The sequence below is a fragment of the Suricata suricatta genome, chromosome 11 (assembly GCF_006229205.1).
Source record: "Suricata suricatta isolate VVHF042 chromosome 11, meerkat_22Aug2017_6uvM2_HiC, whole genome shotgun sequence".
NCBI lineage: Eukaryota > Metazoa > Chordata > Mammalia > Carnivora > Herpestidae > Suricata > Suricata suricatta.
The window spans coordinates 37,670,379-37,693,200 of record NC_043710.1 but is presented as its reverse complement, the minus strand read 5'-3'; the positions used below and the strand labels follow the sequence as shown (position 1 = coordinate 37,693,200).

Below are 22,822 nucleotides of genomic sequence, written 5' to 3'. Positions count from 1 at the left end.
GCGCGCGAGAGAGCGCGCGCGAGAGAGCGCGCGCGAGAGAGAGAGATGGGGAGTCAGACAGGGTGGGGGAGAGGGGGAGGTGGAGAGAAGGAGGGAGGGAGGGAGACAGAATCCTAAGCAGGCTCTGTGTTGTCAGCACAGTGCCCAATGTGGGGCTCAAACTCCCAAACTGTGAGATCATGACCTGTGCCAAAATCAAGAGTAGGACACTAGGGACACCTGAGTGACTTTGTTGGGTAAGTGTCCAGCTCTTAATTTCATCTCAGGTCATGATCTCACAGTTAATGAGTTCAAGCCCTACACTGGGCTCTGCACAGATAGTTTGGAGCCTGTTTGGGATTCTCTCTCTCCCTTTTTCTCTCTGGCCCTCCCTAACTTGCCCATACCTCAAATAAATCAGCTTAAAAAAATAGTAGGATGCTTAACTGAGCCACCCAGGTGCCCCTAAAAATGAAAACATAATTTTTAAAAAAGCCCAAAGGAGAATAAGTTCAACTGAAAAATTATAAGGGATATATTAAGGAAATATGTTAAAATAACAAAATGAATAAAAATAAAAATGACCCAAAAGGAAATGGCCAATAAAGTTAGGTAAAGATGATCTAACATACATAGAATTGAAGTTACTGAAGAAAAAATGAAATAATAGAACTAGTATTTAAAACTATAAAACAAGAAAGGCAAAGGATCATGAAAAAACCTGATTTGGAGAGCTCACAGTTCTCAACTGCAAAACTTTCTACAAAACTGTGATCAAAAGAGTGTGGTAGTCACATAAGATAGACCTATAGACTAATGGAAACAGAGAACTCAGACAGACCCTCTCCTATCTGATCAATTGATTTTCAAAAAGGGTGCCTATACCATTCAAGAGGAAAGGGCAGTTTTTCAACAAATGGTGCTATAAAAGCAGGAAATCCATTTGCAAAAGAATGCATTGGGGCGCATACCTTTCACCACATCTAAAAATTAACTCAGAGGTGCCTGGGTGGCTCAGCGTCTGACTCTTGACTTTGGCTCAGGTCATGAGTGCATGGTTTGTGGACTTGAGCCCTGTATTGAGCTCTGCACTGATAATGTGGAGCCTGCTTGGGGTTCTTTCTTGTGCTCTTTCTCCCTGCTCCTCCAATCCATCTCCCTCTCTAAACAAACAAACCTAAAAAACTGATATCAAAATGGATCAAAGATCTAAAGGTTAAGAGCTGAAATTGATAAAACTCCCAGAAGAAAAAGTAGGGAAAACATTCATGATGTTGAATTTCACAGTGATTTCTTGTCTAGGACACCCCCAAATCCAGGAAATTAAAAAAAGTCAGTTGGATTTAAGATTAAAAACTGTGTGCACAAAGACAGAAAGGGAGAAAATATTTATAAATACTATAATAAGAGTTAAATATCCATAATAAAGAACTCCTATAGCTCTTCAACACACAACCCAGTTCAGAGTTGGGCAAAGGATTTGAGTAGAAATTTCTGCAAAGCAGATAAACAAATGGTTAATTAGAACATGCAAAGATGCTCAGTATTCTTAAAAAAAAAAAAAAGTAAATCAGAATCATAAGATACCACTTCAGACCCTTAGGGTGGCTATAATTTAAAAGGACAGTAACTTTTAGTGAGAATGTGAAGAAGTTAGAACCCTTATGCATTGCTGGTGGGTATATAAAATGATGCAGCTGCTGTGGAAAAAATTTAGTCTTTCCTCAAAAAATTGAAGTGACCCAACAATTTCATTCATAGATATATATGGAAGGACTTGAAAGCAGAGACTTGGGCAGATACTAGCATGCCAATGTTCATTGTGACATTTTTTACAATAGTGAAAAGGCAGAAACAACGCTAATGTCTGTTAACACATGAACAGATGAACAGTGTGGAATATGCATGCAATGGAATATCATTCAGCTTTTTATCAAAAGGAATGCAGTGCTGGTCCATGCAGTATGCTCAGTAAAATAAGCCTTGAAAACATTATGCTCAGTAAAATAAGCCAGACACAAATGTATAGATAGTCTGTGATTCTATTTGCATGAAATGTCTATCATGATTGAATTCATAAAGACAAAGTTGATTAGGGGTTAATGGGCTGAAGGGTGGGAGAATGAGGAATTATTGTTTCATGGTTACAGGGTTTTAGTTTGGTATAATGGAAAAGTTTTGGAAATGGTGGATGTACAGCAATGTGACTCTAATTAATGCCACTGCATTACAAACTTAAATGGTTAAAATGGCAAATTAATGTTAACCATCTTATTAAAACTTAAGGTTGATAATATAATATCCCCCCAACACATTGACTTATACTTCAAATGTATAAATTATATATGAATTATATCTCAAAACTTAAAAAAAGGACATAAAAATCCAAATCTGCCTATTGAATAGACTAATCATGAATCTGGAAAAAGTCAATACTGACCTATATCCTAGCAAGACCATTAAATTTTATTTTATTTATTTTCTTATTTATAGCTTATTGTCAAGTTGGTTTCCATATAACACCCAGTGCTCTTCCCCACAAGTGCTCTCCTCCATGCCCATCATCCCCCTTCCCCTCCCCCCACTTCAGCCCTCAGTTTGTTTTCAGTGTTCAAGAGTCTCTCTCATGGTTTGCCTCCCTCCCTCTCCCTAACTCTTCTCCCTCTTCCCCTCCCCATGGTCCTGTTAGGTTTCTCCTGTTAGACCTATGAGTGAAAACATACGGTATCTGTCCAGCAGTGCTATTGCTGGGTCATAGGGGAGTTCTGTTGATAGTTATTTGAGGAACCTCCACCCTGTTTTCCAGAGTGCTGTACCAGTTTACATTCCCATCAACAGTGTAGGAAGGTGCCCATTTCTCCATATCCTGGCCAGCATCTATAATCTCTTGTTCATTTTAGCCACTCTGGCTGGCATGAGGTGGTATCTCAGTGTGGTTTTGATTTGTATTTCCCTGATGATGAGTGACACGGAGCATCGTTTCATGTGCCTGTTGGCCATCTGGTTGTCCTCTTTGGAGAAGTGTCATTAATGTCTTCTGCCCATTTCTTCACTGTATTATTTGTTTTTCAGGTGTGGAGTGTGGTGAGTTCCTTGTAGATTTTGGATACTAACCCTTTATCTGATATGTTATTTGCAACTATCTTTGCCCATTCCATCTGCACTGCAAAGGAAAAAAAACCCATTAAATTTTAAATACAGCTATTCTCATGACTTTAAGGCAAAAAGACCATATCACTTACAAAGGAAAGAAATTCTGGTTGGCGTCAGACTTCTTGACAGAAATATACAAGGCAAGATAAACATTGCATTTTCAATTAAACTCAAAAGATGGTATGAGAAAAGCTTCCCAGTTTGACAGCTGAGTTCAGTCTTGTTGTCTTGTATGGCCAGATAAGTGCTAGGAAGATGTTTTAAGTCAAGTGACCACAAGGTTGGAAACAAGAGAATGCCTGAACTTCCAGGACATGCAAACAGGTCACTATGGCTGTAGTCTCTGTAAAGTGAAGCAGAGTCTCCTGCATTTACTTAAATAATTATTCTTTCACTTAATTGATATTTCTTATTAGTATTAAGTGCCGAACAATGCCCAGGCACTTAGGTATTAAGGAGAGAGTTGTGTGTAAGATCTATATGAGAAGATGAGGAGGGGGTTAAGGAGACTAGGAATGTAAATACAGATTTTCATTTATGCATGGAAATGCAGCATGGCAGTCACCTGAATAATGTTTCAGTTACTCTAAACACCTCTTTTGAATTGAAAATTTGCATTTCAGCCTTTCTGTCGACCCAGTATTAGAGGTACACGTGAACAGTTATTGCACTTAAAAGGCAGAGAGAGCCAAGCCAGTTTATCTATTGAGTCACCACACAATCATGGAGAGATGGCTGCATCCAGTAACTGATCAGATGGACACAAGTGCAAAAATAAAAGCGAATCACTTTTCTTGCATGTACATTCTGTGCCTGGCACTGGTCTGGATACTGGGGAAAATAACCATGGCAAATAAGAGCTGGTTTTGGCTTCCAAATTGCCCACACTCAATGTATCGATAAATGGCAGGTTATATCATAGGATACAGGCAAGACTAGGCACCAAGATGCGGTAAGAAGGTCACAAGTTTTATCTTAATATATACTGATGAGTGGGCATCCAACGACTTGTTGCCATTCTTCATTTAAGTGTAGGATTTTGACTTTCAGTATTTCTTCCTGTACATGTTCATGTTAGTTAAAATACTTAGGTTGTAAGTAACAGAAATCAACTTGAATAATTAGAGGCAAGATTATGAAAAGACTACCAGATTATCTCATGGGCTGAACATAAGGCAAGGGAGGTAACTGGATTACTGGGAGGATCTGGAAATCCAACCTCAAGGCAGTTCATCACCTTCTTACTTGAATCATTTCATATCGGTAGTGGGCAACAGGTTTCAAAGCAATTACTGTATAGTATCTCATTGAGCCGAAAAGAAGTAAGTAGAGCAGGTAGCATCTTCTTTCTGTAAAAGGTGAGGAAATCATCTCGGGAAGATGAAGTGATTCCCACCTCTGCCCCTTCCAAGGCCACATCCCAAGTGTATGGAGTAAACTTAGAATACAGGCCTTCTGGTTCTTGGACCTATTCTTTTCCCATTAGTCTTATTCAAAACATTCTTTTCTTATTAGTATGCCAAATTTTCCCCTCAACATTTTATCATGCATTTTGATTTTGGAATTAAAGAAGTTGCCTGCATGTCCTAATAGCCTTATTTGAGACCTCTCTGAAAACTGGCTTGAATTTCTCCCATGTAGTGTGGACATAAGGGACCACCAGGAAAGGGGATAATTAAGGAGATGTGTGGGAGAGGTCAGTTGTTTGAGTGATTCTGTCAGTGTCTCCCATGAATGCCTTATCAGAAATAGGGTATTACAGTTTAAATGATGAGACAGAGTTTGAAAGGGATTTGAAACTTCATCAGACACTTTCTGAGCTTGGAGCTGTAGCCTCATTGTTTTCCAAACTCCAATTTTTTCCTCTACTATGAACAATAACTTTTTGATTAAACAGCTGGCAGTTATTATTGAATGCCTCACATTTAATAACAAAAGTCTTCCTTCAGAACAGGAAATTTTATCTAAATTGCTTTGCTCTTCTTCGGTGATTGTGAACTTCTAAAGTCTGACAGAACTGATAGCATGAAAAAATAAAAATTTCTCTCAAGAAGGTGATGATTACTTTTTAAAAGAAAGGGGCCCAAATTCAATGAATAATTCAGTGTACTTGCTGCAAAGCAGAAGTCAAGACCCAGAAGTTGTCCTCTCTGTAAACATTATTAAAAAAACAATCAAGTTTGTATTGACACATTTATATTGGGAAAACTATAGATAGCGACTGAGAAAAAACAACATGAAAGTACCACTTATTCAAGGACTTTCTTCACTAGTTTTGATTTTAATGGAGTAGCTACCATTATTCAGTTAGCACTGTGGTGCGTAGCACTAAGTGCTCTACATGTTAATACCCCAACGGCAGTCCTTCCTGCCCACCTGCTAGCATGTTCCCTTGGCTGAAGCCAACTGGAATCAAAAAGGAGAGGGGGGAAGCCTGTCAGTCTAGTTTGGCACAAAGAAGGGCAAAGAGTGTATCTGGAGGAGGTAAATAGGGATATCCAGCTAAACTTATTCCTATCCTTTGTCACTATTTGAAATTATAATGTTGTTTATTGTTTATACACACTATAATGCAGGCTCCAGGAAGCCAGGGATAACATCTTGTCAAAATGTAAGCACTTGCTTGTATGTTATCCATCCATCCATCATCTACACAGCTATTAATGGAGTATGATCAGGGAAGTTTTTATTTATTTATATGTACTCCAAAAAGATGGGACGTTGAAGGAGTTTTCTTTATACTGCTTTCTTGTTGATGTTTTTAATTAACTAGAAAAATCTCTAGAAAGACCCATGAGGGGACACAGTATCAAATACGGATTCTATCAGAGATTCTTTTCTACAGTGAGGCCAGGCTGGTATCTACGAGTGTGCTTTTATGAGGAGTCTAGGAATCTGTATCTTTGAAAAGCTTACTAGGCTGTCATGTCTCCTCATATTTGGGACCTGCCAGTGGATTTACTGGTGTTTTCCAAGGTCCTGAAAAAGTAAAAAGGTCAAAGAATACACATCCCTGTTTGCTTGAATCTTGGGAATGCTAATGTTATGGGTCAGAAGTGGTCTGTGATTGCATCAGACTATATGGAGAGAGACAAAGATTCCCCTGGTCCCTTACTATAGCTGCTAGACCCTGATACATTTCACATGGATTATTTGGAAATGGTCAATCATGAAGCCTTTGGGGAGACATCCATTTGCTCTGTGAAGCTTTAAAATGTTACATAAGGATGTCACAAACACTCTATGCATGACAGATGGCTTTTGGGTATTTATATATTAACATAACAAGTAGCAGATGGACGTTGGATCAGAAGACCTTCAATGTCCTTTTTCCGACCCTGAGAGTCCTGGTTACCAAGGTGTGCTTTATGTGAGCAGCAGGCATTTGATTCAACATAACATTTAAATTTTCATCCAGATGAATAATAAAATGCAGTTAGAGTAAATTGACACCCACTCATGAGTATTAGCAAATATTTTGGAGGCACTTAGCCTAGGGTATAATTGAATGCTATAAGTAGTGCCTTTCGTCTTTACTCGTGGAAAGCATGGGGCCAATGAGGATGTCTTCAGAGTGCTATCATTGGCAACAGTAGGGAGTGATTTAGGAAGCTCTCCTTTTTCAAGTTGTTGCCCGATGCTCTTATTGAATTGGTAACGCTGACATCGGGTCCTCTTTTTCTAAGTAGTTGAGCCAAGTGGCTTCAGTGAAGTTTTTGGTATTTTTTTCCCCTGAAAATGTTTCAAATTAAAATATCTTTTAGATTGCTCTGTGAAGGTAAGGGCATTGATCTTACCTAATAACATTAATAATCCACTTTAATAAAGTGCTTATAATTTACAACATAGTTTTACTTAGAATATCTGTTTTATGTTCACTGAAAACCTGTGCAATGGGTTTTATTTATTAAAAGTTTGAAGAAATGAGGATCCCGAAAAGTTCACTAACTTGCCCCAGGTGACAAAGCATAAATAGCTTAGGTAAGCCACAAACAAGGTTTTCTAATTATAGCCCAATGATCTTTTTGTATCTTCTACTGTTTAATTTCTTGTTGAGTATTTGACTTTACAAGAGCAGAATCCATAGAGAATTATAAGGCAATATGTCATGGTAGAAATGTATATCTGGATTTGAACTTAGATTTCACCATTTATTGAATCTTACTAGGCAGATCATTTAACCTCTGAACTTCTGTCAATTGAGTATAGTATACCAATGCCTGACTTCAAGGGTTATTTCAGGGATTATAAAGTATGTAAAGTTCTAGAATTTAGTAGATATTCATAGGCTGCTCTTCTGACTTTTCAGGCAGTGTCTGAGTTTGAGCCTTACTATGCTTGCTGGGTAAGTAGTCCTGCAGCACTGCTGGGACACCCTCTGGAGCCTGGCAGTTCACTGCTGCCCAAGGCTTATGTCCCTCTGTGTTTTGTGTTAAAACTTTTATTTCCTATCTTGAGTCAAAAATGCCTCTTTGTAGCTTACACTTGTTGGTATGTGTTTTACCTCTTCTAGCTAATTCCTCTTTCACATGACCATCCTCCAAAGAATTGAAGACTTTATCAAGCTATTTCTTAACCTTTACTTCTTCAGACTGAATATCCTTTGTGCCTTCAACCATTCATCATTTGATTTAGTTCACAAGGCATTCACAGTCTTACTTGGTTTTTAGTGAAGCCTGCCTGTTCAGCATCAGAAAAGTTTCTACACCTAAATGGGATTGTTTCTGGACAGATTGGTTCAGATAAGAATGAGATTATTATCTTATACCGTCGAGGATTGCAGCATCCTTTTTGGCCAAAATGGCTAAATAGTTTTCAGTATGTATTTCTGTTAAGTCTTAGATCTCAGATTCTGTCTTTGACGAACACAGTCCCTAAGCATGGGACCTTTCATTTTATTGTGCTTAATTTCATCCTATTGGCCTTAGTTCCTGCCTGTTAATGCCTCTTTTAGTCCTGATGGTATTCTAAATCTGGTATGATTGAAACAATCACACCAACTCCTATTTTCCCAGAAACTCGAGCACATTTGGTATTACTCTGCCAAAACGTAGGTAAAAATGCAAAATAGGGTGTGCCTAGGTGGCTCAGTCAGTTAAGTGTCCTTCAGTTCAGGTCATGAGCTCACAGTTGGTGAGTTGAAGCCAAACATTGGGCTCTGTGCTGACAGTGTGAAGACTGCTTGGGATTTTCTCTCTCTCCCTCTGCTCCTCCCCCACTCATGTTCACTTTCTCTTTCTCTGAAATAAATAAACTTTTAAAAATGTCAAATAGGACAGACTTACTGGAGCTGGTTTTCTAACCCAGATCCACAATCAGTATCATTTTGGGGTGACCCATGAATCATGAACATTAGGCAGATACTAACAAAAGGTTGGTAAGAAGTAGTGGGAGAGAGAGATTAGGGGCATAAAATATGGTCAAGAAGGAAAAATACCCTTGGTATACAGACCCAGGTGAGGAAAGAAAATGGAGATAGTAAAATTTAGTTGGTAGGTAATAAAGGTATGAATTGTTTAAGAATTGAAGTAATTAACATACAGTATTTTATTAGTTTTAGGTGTACAGTGCAATGGTTAAAGAGTTCTGTACATTACTCAGTGCTCATCATAACTATATTCCTAATCTTCACCAATTTCCTCCATTCTCTCCTCCTAACTTCTCTAGGCTACCACCATTTCTCTGTATTTAGGAATTTGTTTCTTTGTTTTTCTGTCTTTATCTATTTCTTCTAAACATGAGTGATATCATATGATATTTGTTTTCCCCTGACTTACTTTGCTTAACATTATATCTAGATCCATTCATGTTACAAATGACAAGATTTCATTCTCTTTTTTTATGGCTGAGTAGTATTCCAGTGTGTGTGTGTGTGTGTGTGTGTGTGTGTGTGTGTGTGTGTGAGAGAGATATTCTTTTTTTTTTTACTCTAAATATTTTTAAAATCTCTTCTAAATTTTTAAAATTTATTTTCAAGTTAGTTAACATACAGTGTAGTCTTGGCTTCGGGAGTAGAACCCAGTGATTCGTCTCTTATGTATGACACCCAGTGCTCATCCTGAAAAGTGGCCTCCTTAATGCCTGGCACCCATTTTACTCCCCTCCCCCCCACCTCCCTTCCAGAAACCCTCAGTTTGTTCTCTGTGTTTGATACCTCTTGGTTTTTATCTTATTTTTCCTTCCTTTCCTTATGTTGATCTATCTTAGTTCTTAAACTCCACATAACAGGAAAGCATATGATATTTGTTATTCTCTGATATTCATCTTTCTCTGAAATGATATATTTCTGTTTCACTTAGCATAATATACTCTAGTTCCACCCATGTTCAAATGGCAAGATTTCATTCTTTTTGATGGCTTTGTTAAATTCTATTGTATACATATACCACATCTTATTTATCCATTCATTAGTCAATGAATGGACTCGTTCCATAATTTGACTATTGTTGAAAGCACTGCTATAAGCATTGGGGTGCACACTGACCCTTTGAATCAGCATTTTGTATCCTTTGAATAAATACCTAGTAGGGCAATTACTGGGTTGTAGGGTAGTTCTGTTTTTAATATTTTGAGGAACCTCCATACTGTTTTCCAGAGTAGCTGCACCAGTTTGCATTCCCACCAGGAGTGCTAAAGTATTGTCCTTTCTCCACATCCTCATCAATCTTGGTTGTTTCCTGAATTGTTCATTTTAGCCATTCTGATGGGTGTGTAGTATTTCATTGTGGCTTAGATTTGTATTTCCCTGATGCTGAGTGATGTTGAGCATCTTTTCATGTATCTGTTAGCCATCCGGATACCTTCTTTTGAAAAGCATTAATTCATGTCTTTTGCCCATTTTTTCACTGGATTGTTTGTTTTTTGGGTGTTGAGTTTAATAAGTTCTTTATACATTTTGGATACTATCCCTTTATCTTACATATCATTTGCAAATGTCTTCTCCCATTGCATTGGTTGCCTTTTAGTTTTGTTGATTGTTTCTTTTGCTGTGTAGAAGCTTTTTATCTTGAGGTTTCAATGGTTCATTTTTTGCTTTTGTTTACCTTGCCTCAGGAGACATGTCTAGTAAGAAGTCACTGTGGTAGAGGCCCAAGAGGTTGCTGCCTATGTTCTCCTCTAGGATTTTGATGGTTTCCTGTCACACATGTAGATCATTCCCCCATTTTGAACTTATTTTTGGTATGGTGTAAGAAAGTGGTCCAGGTTCATGCATCTGCACATTGCTATCCAGTTTTCCCAGCACATTTGCTGGAGAGACCATTTTGTTTTGTTTTTTAAACTATTATTAGAGGTTTTTTTGTTGACTTGGTTTCCATATAATCCCAGTGCTCATCCCAAGAAGTGCCCTCCTCCATGGCCATCAACCCCCTTCCCCTTTCTTCCACCCCCAGCCCTCAGTTTGATCTAGTATTCAAGAGTCTCATGGTTTGCCTCCCTTTTTCTCCCCAACTATTTTTCCCTTCTCCCTTCTTCCATGGTCCTCTGTTAAGTTTCTCCTGTTCTGCTTATGAGTGAAAACATATGGTATCTGTCCTTTTCTGCCTGAATTATTTCACTTAGCATGACACCCTCGAGGTCCTTTCACTTTGCTACTAATGACCAGATTTCATTCTTCCTCATTTCCATGAGTATTCCATTGTATATATAAACCACATCTTCTTGATCCATTCATCAGTTGATGGACATTTAGGCTCTTTCCATGATTTGGCTATTGTTGACAGTGCCGCTATGAACATTGGAGTACATTTGCTCCTATGCATCAGCACTGTATTCCTTGGGTAAATCCCTAGCAGTGCTATGGCTGGGTCATAGAGGAGTTCTATTGATAGTTTTTTGAGGAACCTCCACACTGTTTTCCAGAGCATCTGCACCAGTTTACATTCCCACCAACAGTGTAGAAGGGTGCCCATTTATCCACATCCTCGCCAGCATCTATAGTCTCTTGATTTGTTCATTTTATCCACTCTGACTGGCATGAGGTGGTATATCAGTGTGGTTTTGATCTGTATTTCCCTGATGATGAGTGACGCTGAGGGTCATTTCATGTGCCTGTTGGCCATCTGGATGTCGTCTTTGGAGAAGTGTTTTATCGATGTCTTCTGCCCATTTCTTCACTGTATCATTTGATTTCACGGAGTTTTTTTATCTTCTATATCACCTATTCTCTCCTCTGCTTCTTCAATCCTTGTTGTGACATATCCAGGTGGTTTTTGCCTCTAGTTATAACATCTTAAAATTCAGCCAGACTAGTTTTTAGGTCTTCGATCTCTGCATCAAGGGTTTCTCTGGCATCTTCTATGCTTTTTTTTCAAGCCCAGCTAGTAGTATTATGAGTGTTACTCAAAATTCTTGTTCAGATATGTTATACCTGTTTGGAAAGGAGAGGCTCACTGTGTCGGCTCAATCAGTCTTGCTCCAGTAAATTAGCAGTTACCTGACATGGAGTGGGAGGGGTGGTGTGGGCCAGGGTTTTGGTGTAAGCAGATCCCACTTTCACTGAGGGCTGCTGTGCTGCTTTCTGAACTTCCACTGTGTAGGTGTTGGGGTGAAAATGACACCACCCCAATCTTTGGTCCCCGGACTAGAGATCTCAATCCCTCAGTATTCAGGCAGCCCTCACGGAATAGCAAGGGCAGCCAGCTTCTTTTGTGGGATAACTCTACTGCGTTTTTTTTCCTTTTCTTATCCTTTGAAAAGAATATTTACTATTGAGAGAGAGCGAGAGTGAGAAAATGAGCAGGGGAGGGGTAGAGAGAGGGAGACATAGAATCCAAAGCAGACTTCAGGCTCTGAGCTGTCAGTGCAGAGCCCAACGTGAGGCTTGAACTAAAAAATCATGAGATTGTGACCTTAGGCAAAGTCAGATGTTTAACAGACCAAGTCACCCAGGTGCCCCTCTTGCGTCCCCCCCCCCCCCCGCTTCCTTTGGTGTGAGGCTGGAATTTAAAAACCCCACGTCTTAAGGGATCAGGCACTCTTTTGGAATGAACCTTTTTGCACTGTGTTTAATATCCATTGCTCCCGAAAAACAGTCTTACACCTGCACAGTGTGCGGAATCTATGTGAAGCACCACTAAAAGCAGGGAAGGTTCTATTCCCTCTTGATGCACCCCTATCCCCTGCCAATGAAAGGCCTTTTGCTGCTGCCTGCAGAGTCTTTTGTCCTTGGGGAGGCTCTATAACCCTCTTCAAAAATTACTACAGGAAGCAGGGAAATGTTCTGTGTGTCCTGGAGATCCCTACACCACATTATGTGCTCCAGAAACAGCCCCCTCCTCCCCATGAGTGTGCGCCATAGCTCTGCTCCAGAGAAACTCTTGCACTTCCAATACCTAAAAATTGTTTGGGGGGGGGACAACAAAAGAAAAAACCAAAACTCTGTGATGTTCAGTACTTCTCATTCCCCAGTCTGTGGTCTAGAGGTGTTCTCCTCATGGGTGAACTTAGTGCTGCTCTTTCTCAACCCCTCTCTTTCTCTCGCTTTTGTCTCCCCACAGAAAGGGTTCCCTCCCCTTTATGGTACTGCCATTCCCCCCCTTCCTTCACTTCCATGCACCTACCACTCTGTATCCCTCTAACTGGAGATACTGCTGCCACACCACAGATCTATTTCCCTGGCAGTCCAAGTGATCTGACCTCAATACAGTTGTGTTTGAGGAATGAGGAAAGTCCAGGTCTTGTACTTCTACATTTTTTTAAAATGAAATTTTGTAAATGTTTGTTTAATTTTGAGAGAATGACAGAGAGCACGAGTTGGGGAGGAGCAGAGAGAGAGAGACACAGAATCTGAAGCAGGCTGTGCTGGGCACTCAGCACAGAGCCCAATATGGGGCTCGAACCCATGAACCATGAGATCATGACCTGAGCAGAAGTTGGCTGCTTCACCAACTGAGCCACCCAAGCACCCCAATTGTACTTCTACATCTGAACTCTATACCACATATTCCTTATGCATGTATGGTTAGACACTTTGGTGGCTTCCATATTCTGACTATTGTTAATAATGGCAGAGTAAACACAGGGGCGCATATATCTTTTTGAATTAGTGCTTTAATTTTTGGGGGGGTTAATAGTAGAATTATTAAATCACATGGAAATTCTATTTTTAATTTTTTGAGGACTCTCCATACTGTGTTTCTCAGTGCCAGAACCACTTTACATTCCCACCAATAGTGTATGAGGGTTTTTTTTCCCTCCAAATCTTTGCCAACATTTGTTATTTCCCTTTGACTTGAGCCATTCTAACAGGTGCGAGATGATTTCACTGTGGTTTTGATTTGCATTTCGTGATGAGTGATGTTGAGCATCTTTTCATGTATCTGTTTTCCATCTCTGTTTTCTTTGAAAAAATGTCTTTTCATGTCTTCTGCCCATTTTCTATTTGTTTTTTTGGTTTTGAGGTGTAGACATTCTTCATATATTTTGGATATGAAACCAGAAAAGGGATAGACTTGATAAATGTTTTCCACATGGATGAAGCAGGTCACCTGAGGACTTGGTTGCCTCCGGGAAGACCTCTCCTCTGTCTCTGGAGAGACATTCTTTTCTGGCAAAGTCTCCCAGAAGTATTTGTTAATTTAACTTGAATGCCACTGCCTTTCTTATTTACCACAAATAGGTATCTTCTTCCAGATTTCAACTTTGCTGCCTCTTTTTTGTTTGCATTTGTATTTACTCTGTGGTCAGCTGGCAAGGAACAGTTTGGAAACCTCCTGAGCCCTGCTACTGACCTCCCTCCTGAGCTCTCCATAGATTTAGCTGGGAACTCAATTCTTACATATTGGGGCATATTCTATTCATTTCTATTATCCATCTCTCTGTTTTCTTCTGTATAATGCCAGAGGTGTATTTTTTAATCTAGTCATTTGTTGTCAGCTTGTTTTGCTAAACAGATGGGTAGGAGGAGACTGCAGATCTCCTCTTTGGTGCATTCCTTTCATTTCATGGGGTTTCTTTTGATTTTGTTCTGGGATTTTTTTTTTTTTGTACAAAGCCCTGTGTGATATGTATATGTATTCCATGTTGGCAAATAATTAACAGCCAGGCAACCTGACATGGAAATTCAACAAGTAGCTCAATCAGTGTTGGCAAACACTCGTTAAGGTAAGCTTTGAGGAAGTATTTTGTAGATTTCCATGAATGTTTAGCAATTGTCAGGGCCAAGAATACTGTTAATGATACTATAGATGCCTTTTTCCCCTTTTCTACCAGTATAGATGAAGAAATTTGTTCTCACATTTGTCCTATGATGTCAAGACTAGAAAGATTGTGTTATGCCTCTCTTAGCATAAGACCAAAGAGGGACTTAGCCTTCTGCGCAAGGTCATTCACCACCTTATAGTGAGAGAACAGTATGGGAATTGCCTTGTGTTCTGTATAGGAAACTTTCTCCAAAAAGCACCTTGGTATTCACTAGTGCCAGCTAAAGGGCAGCGGAGGATGAGGCTCTGTCTAGCAAGGGAAGGTCATTGCAGCTTCCCTCTTGAGGGAGAGAGTGAACATTTTTCTTCAGTTCTAGGCAAAGCCCGAGCAAGATAAATCACTTCATTTAGCATGCTATTTGGGCTTCGTGTTGTCTTATTGAACAGCGGCATAATACATGTCGATTCACATGGTTTACATTGGAAATTCATTCTTGTATATAATTGGGAAAGGTACCATGGTGTCCCTTCAGAGGTCTTTCTTCATTCAGGTAAATAGAAATCCAATATTCCTTCATAAGTAGTGTTGTTGAATCACTGCATTGCTTTGTATAGAGCTCTGAGAGCTTTATCTGTTAACAGAAAATCAAGTTCTTCATAGAATATTGACTGGTCTTTTAGGCAGATGGGACACTTTCTAGGGGAGGAAGGGCATTCTTAACCAAAGTCATGAATAAAGAGAGATGGTACCTTATGAAGAAAATTCCTGATGTGAGCCCTTGACTCAGTGAGTGACTTTCACAAGGATTGTCAGTTACTCTTTGCATTGTTCATTCCTCTCAAGCAGTATTTATGTTTGACTAGATGTTTAATTTTGCATGGTATTGTATTAGAAATGAGCTACATGTTAAATTACGAATATGTACTAATGGCATGCGAAATTCCCGTAATTCTCCCCATACAGCTTAATAGGTAGGACCTCGTTTGAGTGCAGGGCTTAGAAATGTGACTAAATGGGAATTGGATTTTCTTTAGCCATAAAGAAGGGTATGTTTTAGATGACTGTAGAGTAAATACATTATTTGTGTTGGATCGCCTATGGGAATGTGAACTGATTATAATGCAATCAATTTAAGCAATAAATTGTGTGCTTATTTAAAGGACTGTGCTTGATCTAATTAATTTTCATGTTACTATTTTTCCTGTTCGTCTGTCTGACTTTCCTGTTAGTTGTCTGCCCTATGGGCTCAAACTTGGTATCTGGATCATCTTTGTGGATGAAAAGCTGGAAGGGGTTCATCTTTCTCTTTTGGCTTCCTTGCATAGATCTCATGAACTGGGGATGGTGGAGGAAAAGCCCTTGAAAAAGGTCATCATGTTTCTCTTGTTTTAATTAACTGGATTATCTGCAGAAAGATGTCATTTGACCACCTGATTTTTCAGTCTGTATTACTCAATTTTGGGCATTGCTCATTATGAAATTTGGCTGTATTACTTTCGGACTTGTATAATTGTAGCCCTCCTATTCTGACGATAGTATCAGGGAGCATTCATTCATTTATTCAGTAAATAGATGGAGTAAGCACTTACTTTGACCATCGCTCTTCCAGATTCTGGTCTACTGACCTAAATAAGACCAATAAGGTCCCTAATTTCAAGATTTTCTGGCTTGTGGTAGGAGGAGACAGTCATTCGGCAAAGACTTAAGACAATTTTGGACACTTACTTGCTTTGTTAAGAGGATAAGCTGAGTGAATAGCAGTTAGTAGCTACTTCATAAAGGATGGTCAGGGAAGGTCCAGGGGAAGGAGATGAGTGAGCAGGTGCAAAGATGTTGTGTTGGGTGTTTTATTTCCTGCACATGCAGCAGATGTGTGGTGGTTGTATCAGTTAGGAAGTGCAGGCTCCACTTGAGGGTAAAAGTGCTGGGCCTAGGGGTGCCAGGAAAGACCAATTCCTTCTTCTTCAGCAGGGAGGTCTGAGAAAGCAAGCTCAGACAAGACCAGAATCCTAGAGACTCTAGTGGGTAGTGTGAGGTACATGGTCCTATGTTGAAGTGCTGGAGAGTAGGTCCACATGGGTCATCCAGCGGGGAGAGTCTCAGAGATTGGTAAAGAACTAACATATAGGGCATCCAGGATATAGATTTATATCTCTCTCTCTATTTTAAATTTTAGTCAACATAGAGTGAAATAATAGTTTCAAGAGTGGAATTTAGTGATTTATCACTTAAGTGCAGTACCCATTGCTCATCACAACAAGTGTCCTTCTTAATACCCATCTCCAGTCTAGCCCATCTCTTACCTTCCTCCCTCCATCAATTCTCAGTTTGTTCTCTGTAGTTAAGAGTCTCTTGTAGTTTGTTCACCTCTCTTCCATATGTTCATCTGTTTTAATTCTTAAATTGCCCATATGAGTCAAATCATATGGTATTTGTCTTTCTCTTATTTAATTCACTTAGCAGAATACATTATAGCTTCGTCCATGTCATTGAAAATGGCAAGATTTCATTCTTTTTGAGGGCTGAGTAATATTCCAGAATATATATTTTGATAAGGATGCATGAAAACAGTCTGAAATAAGAATTTAAAGTGCAGACCTCTGCTAACTGCTGCTGTCTTTATTTTCCCAGAAACCTTTCCTATGGATTAGCTAAAACCAGTTCAGTACCAAATGGTCTAGGAAGGTGCCTAGTCCTGGACTACGCAGAAGTGGTAGGAATAGTTGTTGGTCATATTTTACTCCTAAAAGAAGCAGTATATTTTTAGTTGTTCATTGGTTTGGTGATTGTGTATCCAAACACATTGTAATAAGTTAGTAAATCACTTACCTCTTTTTCCTGAGTATTTCTCTTGTTCTATGTGAATTTATGATGAACTTTCAACAAAAGACAGACTTGTATAAATGTCAAAGAATTACATATTTTTGGAAGAATGTAAAAGATCTTAGAATATTTGCTTAGAATTTAGAGTAATAGAAAAGTTCGATTTATGGCTTGAAAACATTAAAAGAAGCTAATGAATATTTTAACATTAAATGAAAATACTGAAATTTTAGGATGGCCTAGAAGGTATACTTTGTCCAAAAATTGTTTTTAATCTACATTTTAGTATCTAAACTGTGCAACTTTTTAAAAGTTGCCATACAACTTTAAAAAAGGTTAAACAGAAATGAATGGTCTTTGAATGAATTTGTCGGTGAAAAGAAGTTTGGCACACACTAAGTGCCTGTAAGTGCTGGCTGTTAGATCTGTGTGTCAGCTTCACTTGGATTTTCATTCAAACCTGAGCTCCAGTGTTCTCCTTTCAGAAAGTCTTTTTCTGACTCTGGCAGATGGCAATCTGTTTTTCCCCCCTGCTTTCATAGATCATTGCACTTCGCTGAATAAGGAGCATGCATGCAGGCTGTCTCTCTGGCTCAGGCATTTGACCTGAGGATGAGACTCGGCCATATTAATTTTGTTGTGTGTGTTGTGGTAGCCAACACAGTGTCACACAGATTACAGACAATCCAATATTGATGTGAAGGAAACCTCATTAAACAAAATACTGGAATATCAAGTTTCCATTTCCTGACAACACTGGAAACCAAGGAGTTCACTGTGTTAGCTTTGACTTTTCATTTGAGTTGGGTGACATTAGATTTAAGTGACAGATCACAGATGACTGTGCCCTACCTGCATGAGCCAGTCCACCTAAACCATACTCCTGGGGTCAGCCCTTCTGTGAAGATTCTGATTATATTTGGCATGTTGGTGGCATAATTCCCTTTGTCAAAGAGGTATAGATAGGGATGTGATCATTTTATTTCTTTGTTTATGATGTGTTATCAAAGCAGTAGTTATCACAATACTTTTGTTTAGTTCATTCATTCACATTTTCTTTCCTTTGCCTCTCCTTTAGGAAAACACTACCATATACCTTATTTGAGGCTTTAAATTTGTATGTGTCCTTCGCCAATAGATATAAAATTGTTTTAAATGTGTGTATTTTTAGTTTACATACATTACAGACCCTTTGCCTTTTTTACTGTAGTCTCAAAGACTATTTTAAAACTATTTTAATCTTACAGGAAAGTTTTAAGAATGGCACAAAAAATTCGTACACTCTTTGCCCAGGTTCTGTTTGGTCTCTCTCTCCGTAATGTGTTTATATATATATATCTGTACTTAAACACATCATTGTTTTGAATCCTTTGAGAGGAAGTTTCAACGATCGTGACTCAATCCTTAAATACTGAAGTGGATATTAGTGAAGAACAAGACACTTAAATGTACGTGACCAAGTCTCAAAATCAGGAAATTGAACCTCAGTACAGTACTGTTATATAATCTACAGTTTCAGTGTCACCAATTTCCTACTAATCTACTGCATAGGATTTTTTTTCTACTCCCAGCTCCAAACCAGGGTTCTGTCTCCTATTTATTTTTTATGTCCCTTTGATCTCTTTTAATCAACAAATGTTCCTGTTCCTCAGTTTTTCCTTCTCATGACATGGGCATTTGAGAGAGCACGGGCAGTTATTTTATAGAATGTTCATCAAATTGGGTTTGTCTGCTTTTCTACATAAGGGTCCTCTGTGTGGGTATGTATTTTTATTGTGTTTTATTTTTTAACACTGTTAGTAAACTCTCTTCATTTTGCTATTCTGAATCCAGTTCATTGATTGCGCCTCCTGCCCAGAATTCTCCAGCGAGGTCTGCCATTTGTAGTGAATTGGCCAGGCTGGAGGGGAGAGTATCCAGCAGACTTTACTTGGTTGGCATCAGGAGGGGATCCTGATGGGGGCTGTGTGACCCTGGAAGTCAGCGGACACCTTTGATGCAGGCACCAGGGTCGCTGTCTTGCTTTGTGCTGATGGTTGAGAAAGCAAGCAGATGAGGCCCAGTATTTCTGAGGCAGAAGGAGCGATTATGCTTGTGAAGATAAGGCATGATGGAAGTTGATTTTTTGATCCTTCCTTCCTTCATGCACTTAATAAACAGTGATTATGGGCCTACTCTGCTCATTGGAGCTCACCTTCTGGCATATTGAAAACCAAAAAAGAAAGCAGTAAATTGAAAGCTCTTCCTCTGACAGATGCAAATGTTTTACAATGAAAGGTTCAGATAAATAGCTTGACAGTGTTTTTCATTGTATTAGGAAAGCACCCTTACAGAAAATTATGCTTCTGACTACCTAAATACAGCGATTTCCACTTCTTTCTGAGTTCCTCTGAAATTCACCAACAGGGAGCATGATTTTTGCATGGTTCTCTCCATAGTTCATAATTAATTTTGCATTTCACTTTCCTCCAGTGGAAATTATTTTGTATATAGTTTACCATACTTCACAACCTGCATATTTATCACTCTTAATGACCGTAGTAAATTACACCAAGCTGATCTACTGTAATTTATGCATTTTTCTTTTGTTGTAAATTTGGCTTGCTCCTACTTTTTTGTGAATATTAGAAAAAAACCTTTTTTAAAAGGATGCATATATAACAGCTTTTTGGGTGAAAGCAGTTTTGACAGGTTGTTTCATCTAAAATTGTTCATTCTAACATATGAAAAAGGTTGCATCCCTGTGGCGAAAACGCAGCCTGCCTTTTTAGGGGAGAATTTTTCCTTGCACATCTTTGAGCATCCATTTATAATGGAAAGAGATCGAAAGTAGAGATGGGGCTGATACAGAGAGCTTTCTCCATTGAATACCTTCCATGTATTGTTAGGTAAGAGCACATTTCCAGTGGAGAATAAGAGAGTGATGGATGGTACAGCAAAGTTACAAGGATGCAGTGTGACTGCTCCCGACTCCCAACTGTCATGCTCCTTCATTGGCCTTGATTCAACTGGATGGTCCCTAGGTCCTTGCCTTTTGAGGACCAGTGGAGGAATATGTCAGTCTTTGGCAGAGGGCGGTCCGCTCCCTTCCAGCCTGGAGGCCTGATTAGTTGTCAGAGCTTCCTTACTCTGGAAGTACCTGGAGCCGACTCCTCCCGCAGCTGCTCTGAGCATATATGGGAGAGGGCAACAGGTAGATAGGCCATCAGGAGGAACTGAATTTCACCTAGGTCTCTATGGCACCCCACCTAGAATCTTCTGAGCATCTGAGGATATGTTAAATTCTCAGGCAGGCTCTTCCTTCCCTTTCTCAGGAGAGAAGGTATTAAGAGGCACTTGCGAGGGGTGAGGTGGAGTCCTATGATCAGCTGGCGTATGCAGGGACTATTTCTAAAGAGAGCACAAATCTTAGGATTTTTGAGTAGGTCTTGTCAGGGCAGAACAATTGAGACCATCCAGTTGTTCACTGGGTTCTGTTAGGTACCTTCAAAGGTCGTGGGGCTGTTGTCGCCTCTGAGTTACTTATGTCTTTATATATCTTAGGAAGAAGAACTTTGTTTTCTTGCTCCTTGAGGGCAGGATTTTGTATGCCTGACTTGTTGTTCTATCTCTTGTTGCCCTGTGTGGAGCTTGGAGCAAAAAAAGTGCTCCCTAGGGGTGCCTCGGTGGCTCAGTCATACAGCGTCTGACTTTGGCTCAGGTCATGATCTTGTGGTTCTTAAGTTTCAGCCCTGCATCAGGCTCACTGCTGTCAGCGTGGAGCCAGCTTTAGATCCTCTGACTCTCCCCCACCTCCTGCCCCTCCTCCAAGCGTGCACTCTGTCTCTCAAAAATAAACATTAAAAAAAAAAGTGCTCAATAAATATTTATTGGTTGTATGATTTTGTGCACTAAAAATATTATCATGTGGGCAACTGCTACTCTCTTATTGAGAGGAATGTAGAAGTGAGGAGCAGCTAGATAAACCGCAGCCAGGGAGGAGTAGAGTGCAAAAGCGAGTGCCTGGGCTTTGTAGCCGGGCAGAGGGAGATCCTCATCCCAACTGAACTACTCCCTGTCTTACCATGGTTGACCCACTTATGTTCTCTGAACCTCAGCTTTCTCGCCTGCAAATGTGGATCAAACCACTTTACTCACAGAGTGTGTGTAAGATTTGTTGCTCAAAGTAGACAGTTAAAAATGTTTTCTTCCTCTTTTCCCTGCCCAAAGAGTGCAGATAGAAAGAGGTCTGGTTAACATGTCCAAGTGTTGTTAAGAAGTAGGTCTCTACATTCACGTTACCCATAACCTGAAATGTGCCACGTTCTGCCTCCGTCTCTCCACATACCAGCAGCTAAAGCCGTGTGTACTTCAAACAACATGCGCGCCCTTTGGTTCTGCTTTGAGCTTCTTTATTAGTAACTGTGTTCTTTGCCCCTACAGGATTTATGAACGTGTGATAGACCCTCCTGAAACCAACCTTCCCCCAGGAAGCAATGTATGGCTTGGTCAACGCAACCAAAAGCATGGCTTATTCAAAGTAAGCACTACTTTTATACTTCTGCCATGTACTTTTCTATGTGCTTGATATGAATAATTGTCAGAACAATTCTGTGAAGTAAGTGCTTTGAAAACTAGGCAGAGTTAAGTGACTTGTTCAAGGTCACATAGGATGATGCATAATGTAAATCATACTCTAAATGTTTCTTACTGACCTAATTCTGGGAGACAGGATTGGTTTCCATTCTCAGAATCTTGTGGTGGATAGACAATGGGTCTCAACTCCTATGAGCTTTGCTTTTCTGATCTATAAAGAGAGTAATACAATAACTGTATTATACTTTATAGAAACAGGGTACATTGATAAAATGAAGTTAAAAACATGAAGTTTTAAGAAAGTCTTGTTCTTCAATAGAATGGTAGAGTTGCTTCTGGCAATGATGCTGGATAAAATAGAACAACAATCTTTGAAGACACATCATTGCACTTACAAGAAAGGAAATTCTTAGAAGCCAAATATATGGAGAAAAGTGAAAAACAGAGGGTACCAGTACCAAGAATTTGAAAACTTCTTTTCTGTTATTCCAGTCTGACTGAGATATAATTGACATACAACACTATGTAACTTTAAGATGTTTAACTTTTTGATTTGATATATTTGTATATTGCAAAATAATTATCAGCAGTATTAACCAATACCTCCTTCATCTGACATAATTATCATTTCTTTTTTGTCATGAAAACATTTACAACGCACTCTCGTGGCAAAATTCAAGTACGTAATACAGGATTACGCACTGTAATCGCCATGCTGTACGTTAGATCCCCAGAACTTACTTGAGTTATAACTGGAAGTTTTTATACTTAGACTAGCATCTCCCCATTTCCCCGAACCCCTGGCAACCAGCTTTCCGCTGTCTCTATGAGTTTAGGTTTTTTAGATTGTACATATAAGTGGTATCATGTTGTATTTGTTTTTCTGTCTTATTTCACTTTGCATAATGCCCTCCAAGTCAATTCTGTTGTTGGAAGTGGCAGGATTTTTTCCCCCTCATGGTTGAATAATATACAGTTGTATACATACCACATCATTTTTTTAGCCATTCATCTGTTGACATATACTTAACATTTTTTATGTCTTATCTGTTATGAGTAATGTGGCAATGAATATGAGGGTGAAAATACCTCTTTGAGGAAGCGATTTAATTTCCTTTGGATGTATACTCCATAATCCACCCAGATGGGG

At 39.3% G+C, this 22,822-nt stretch overlaps 1 protein-coding gene across 3 annotated transcripts in view; it reads left to right on the top strand.

Moving 5' to 3' along the window:
* Window positions 1–22,822, top strand: part of NELL1 (neural EGFL like 1) — an 890,650-nt gene that overhangs the window by 147,732 nt on the left and 720,096 nt on the right. For all 3 annotated transcript variants that reach the window (XM_029914487.1, XM_029914488.1, XM_029914486.1), the window contains exon 5: window positions 21,520–21,616. In XM_029914487.1, the coding sequence (XP_029770347.1) occupies window positions 21,520–21,616 (97 nt within the window). The remainder of the gene's footprint in view (window positions 1–21,519; window positions 21,617–22,822) is intronic.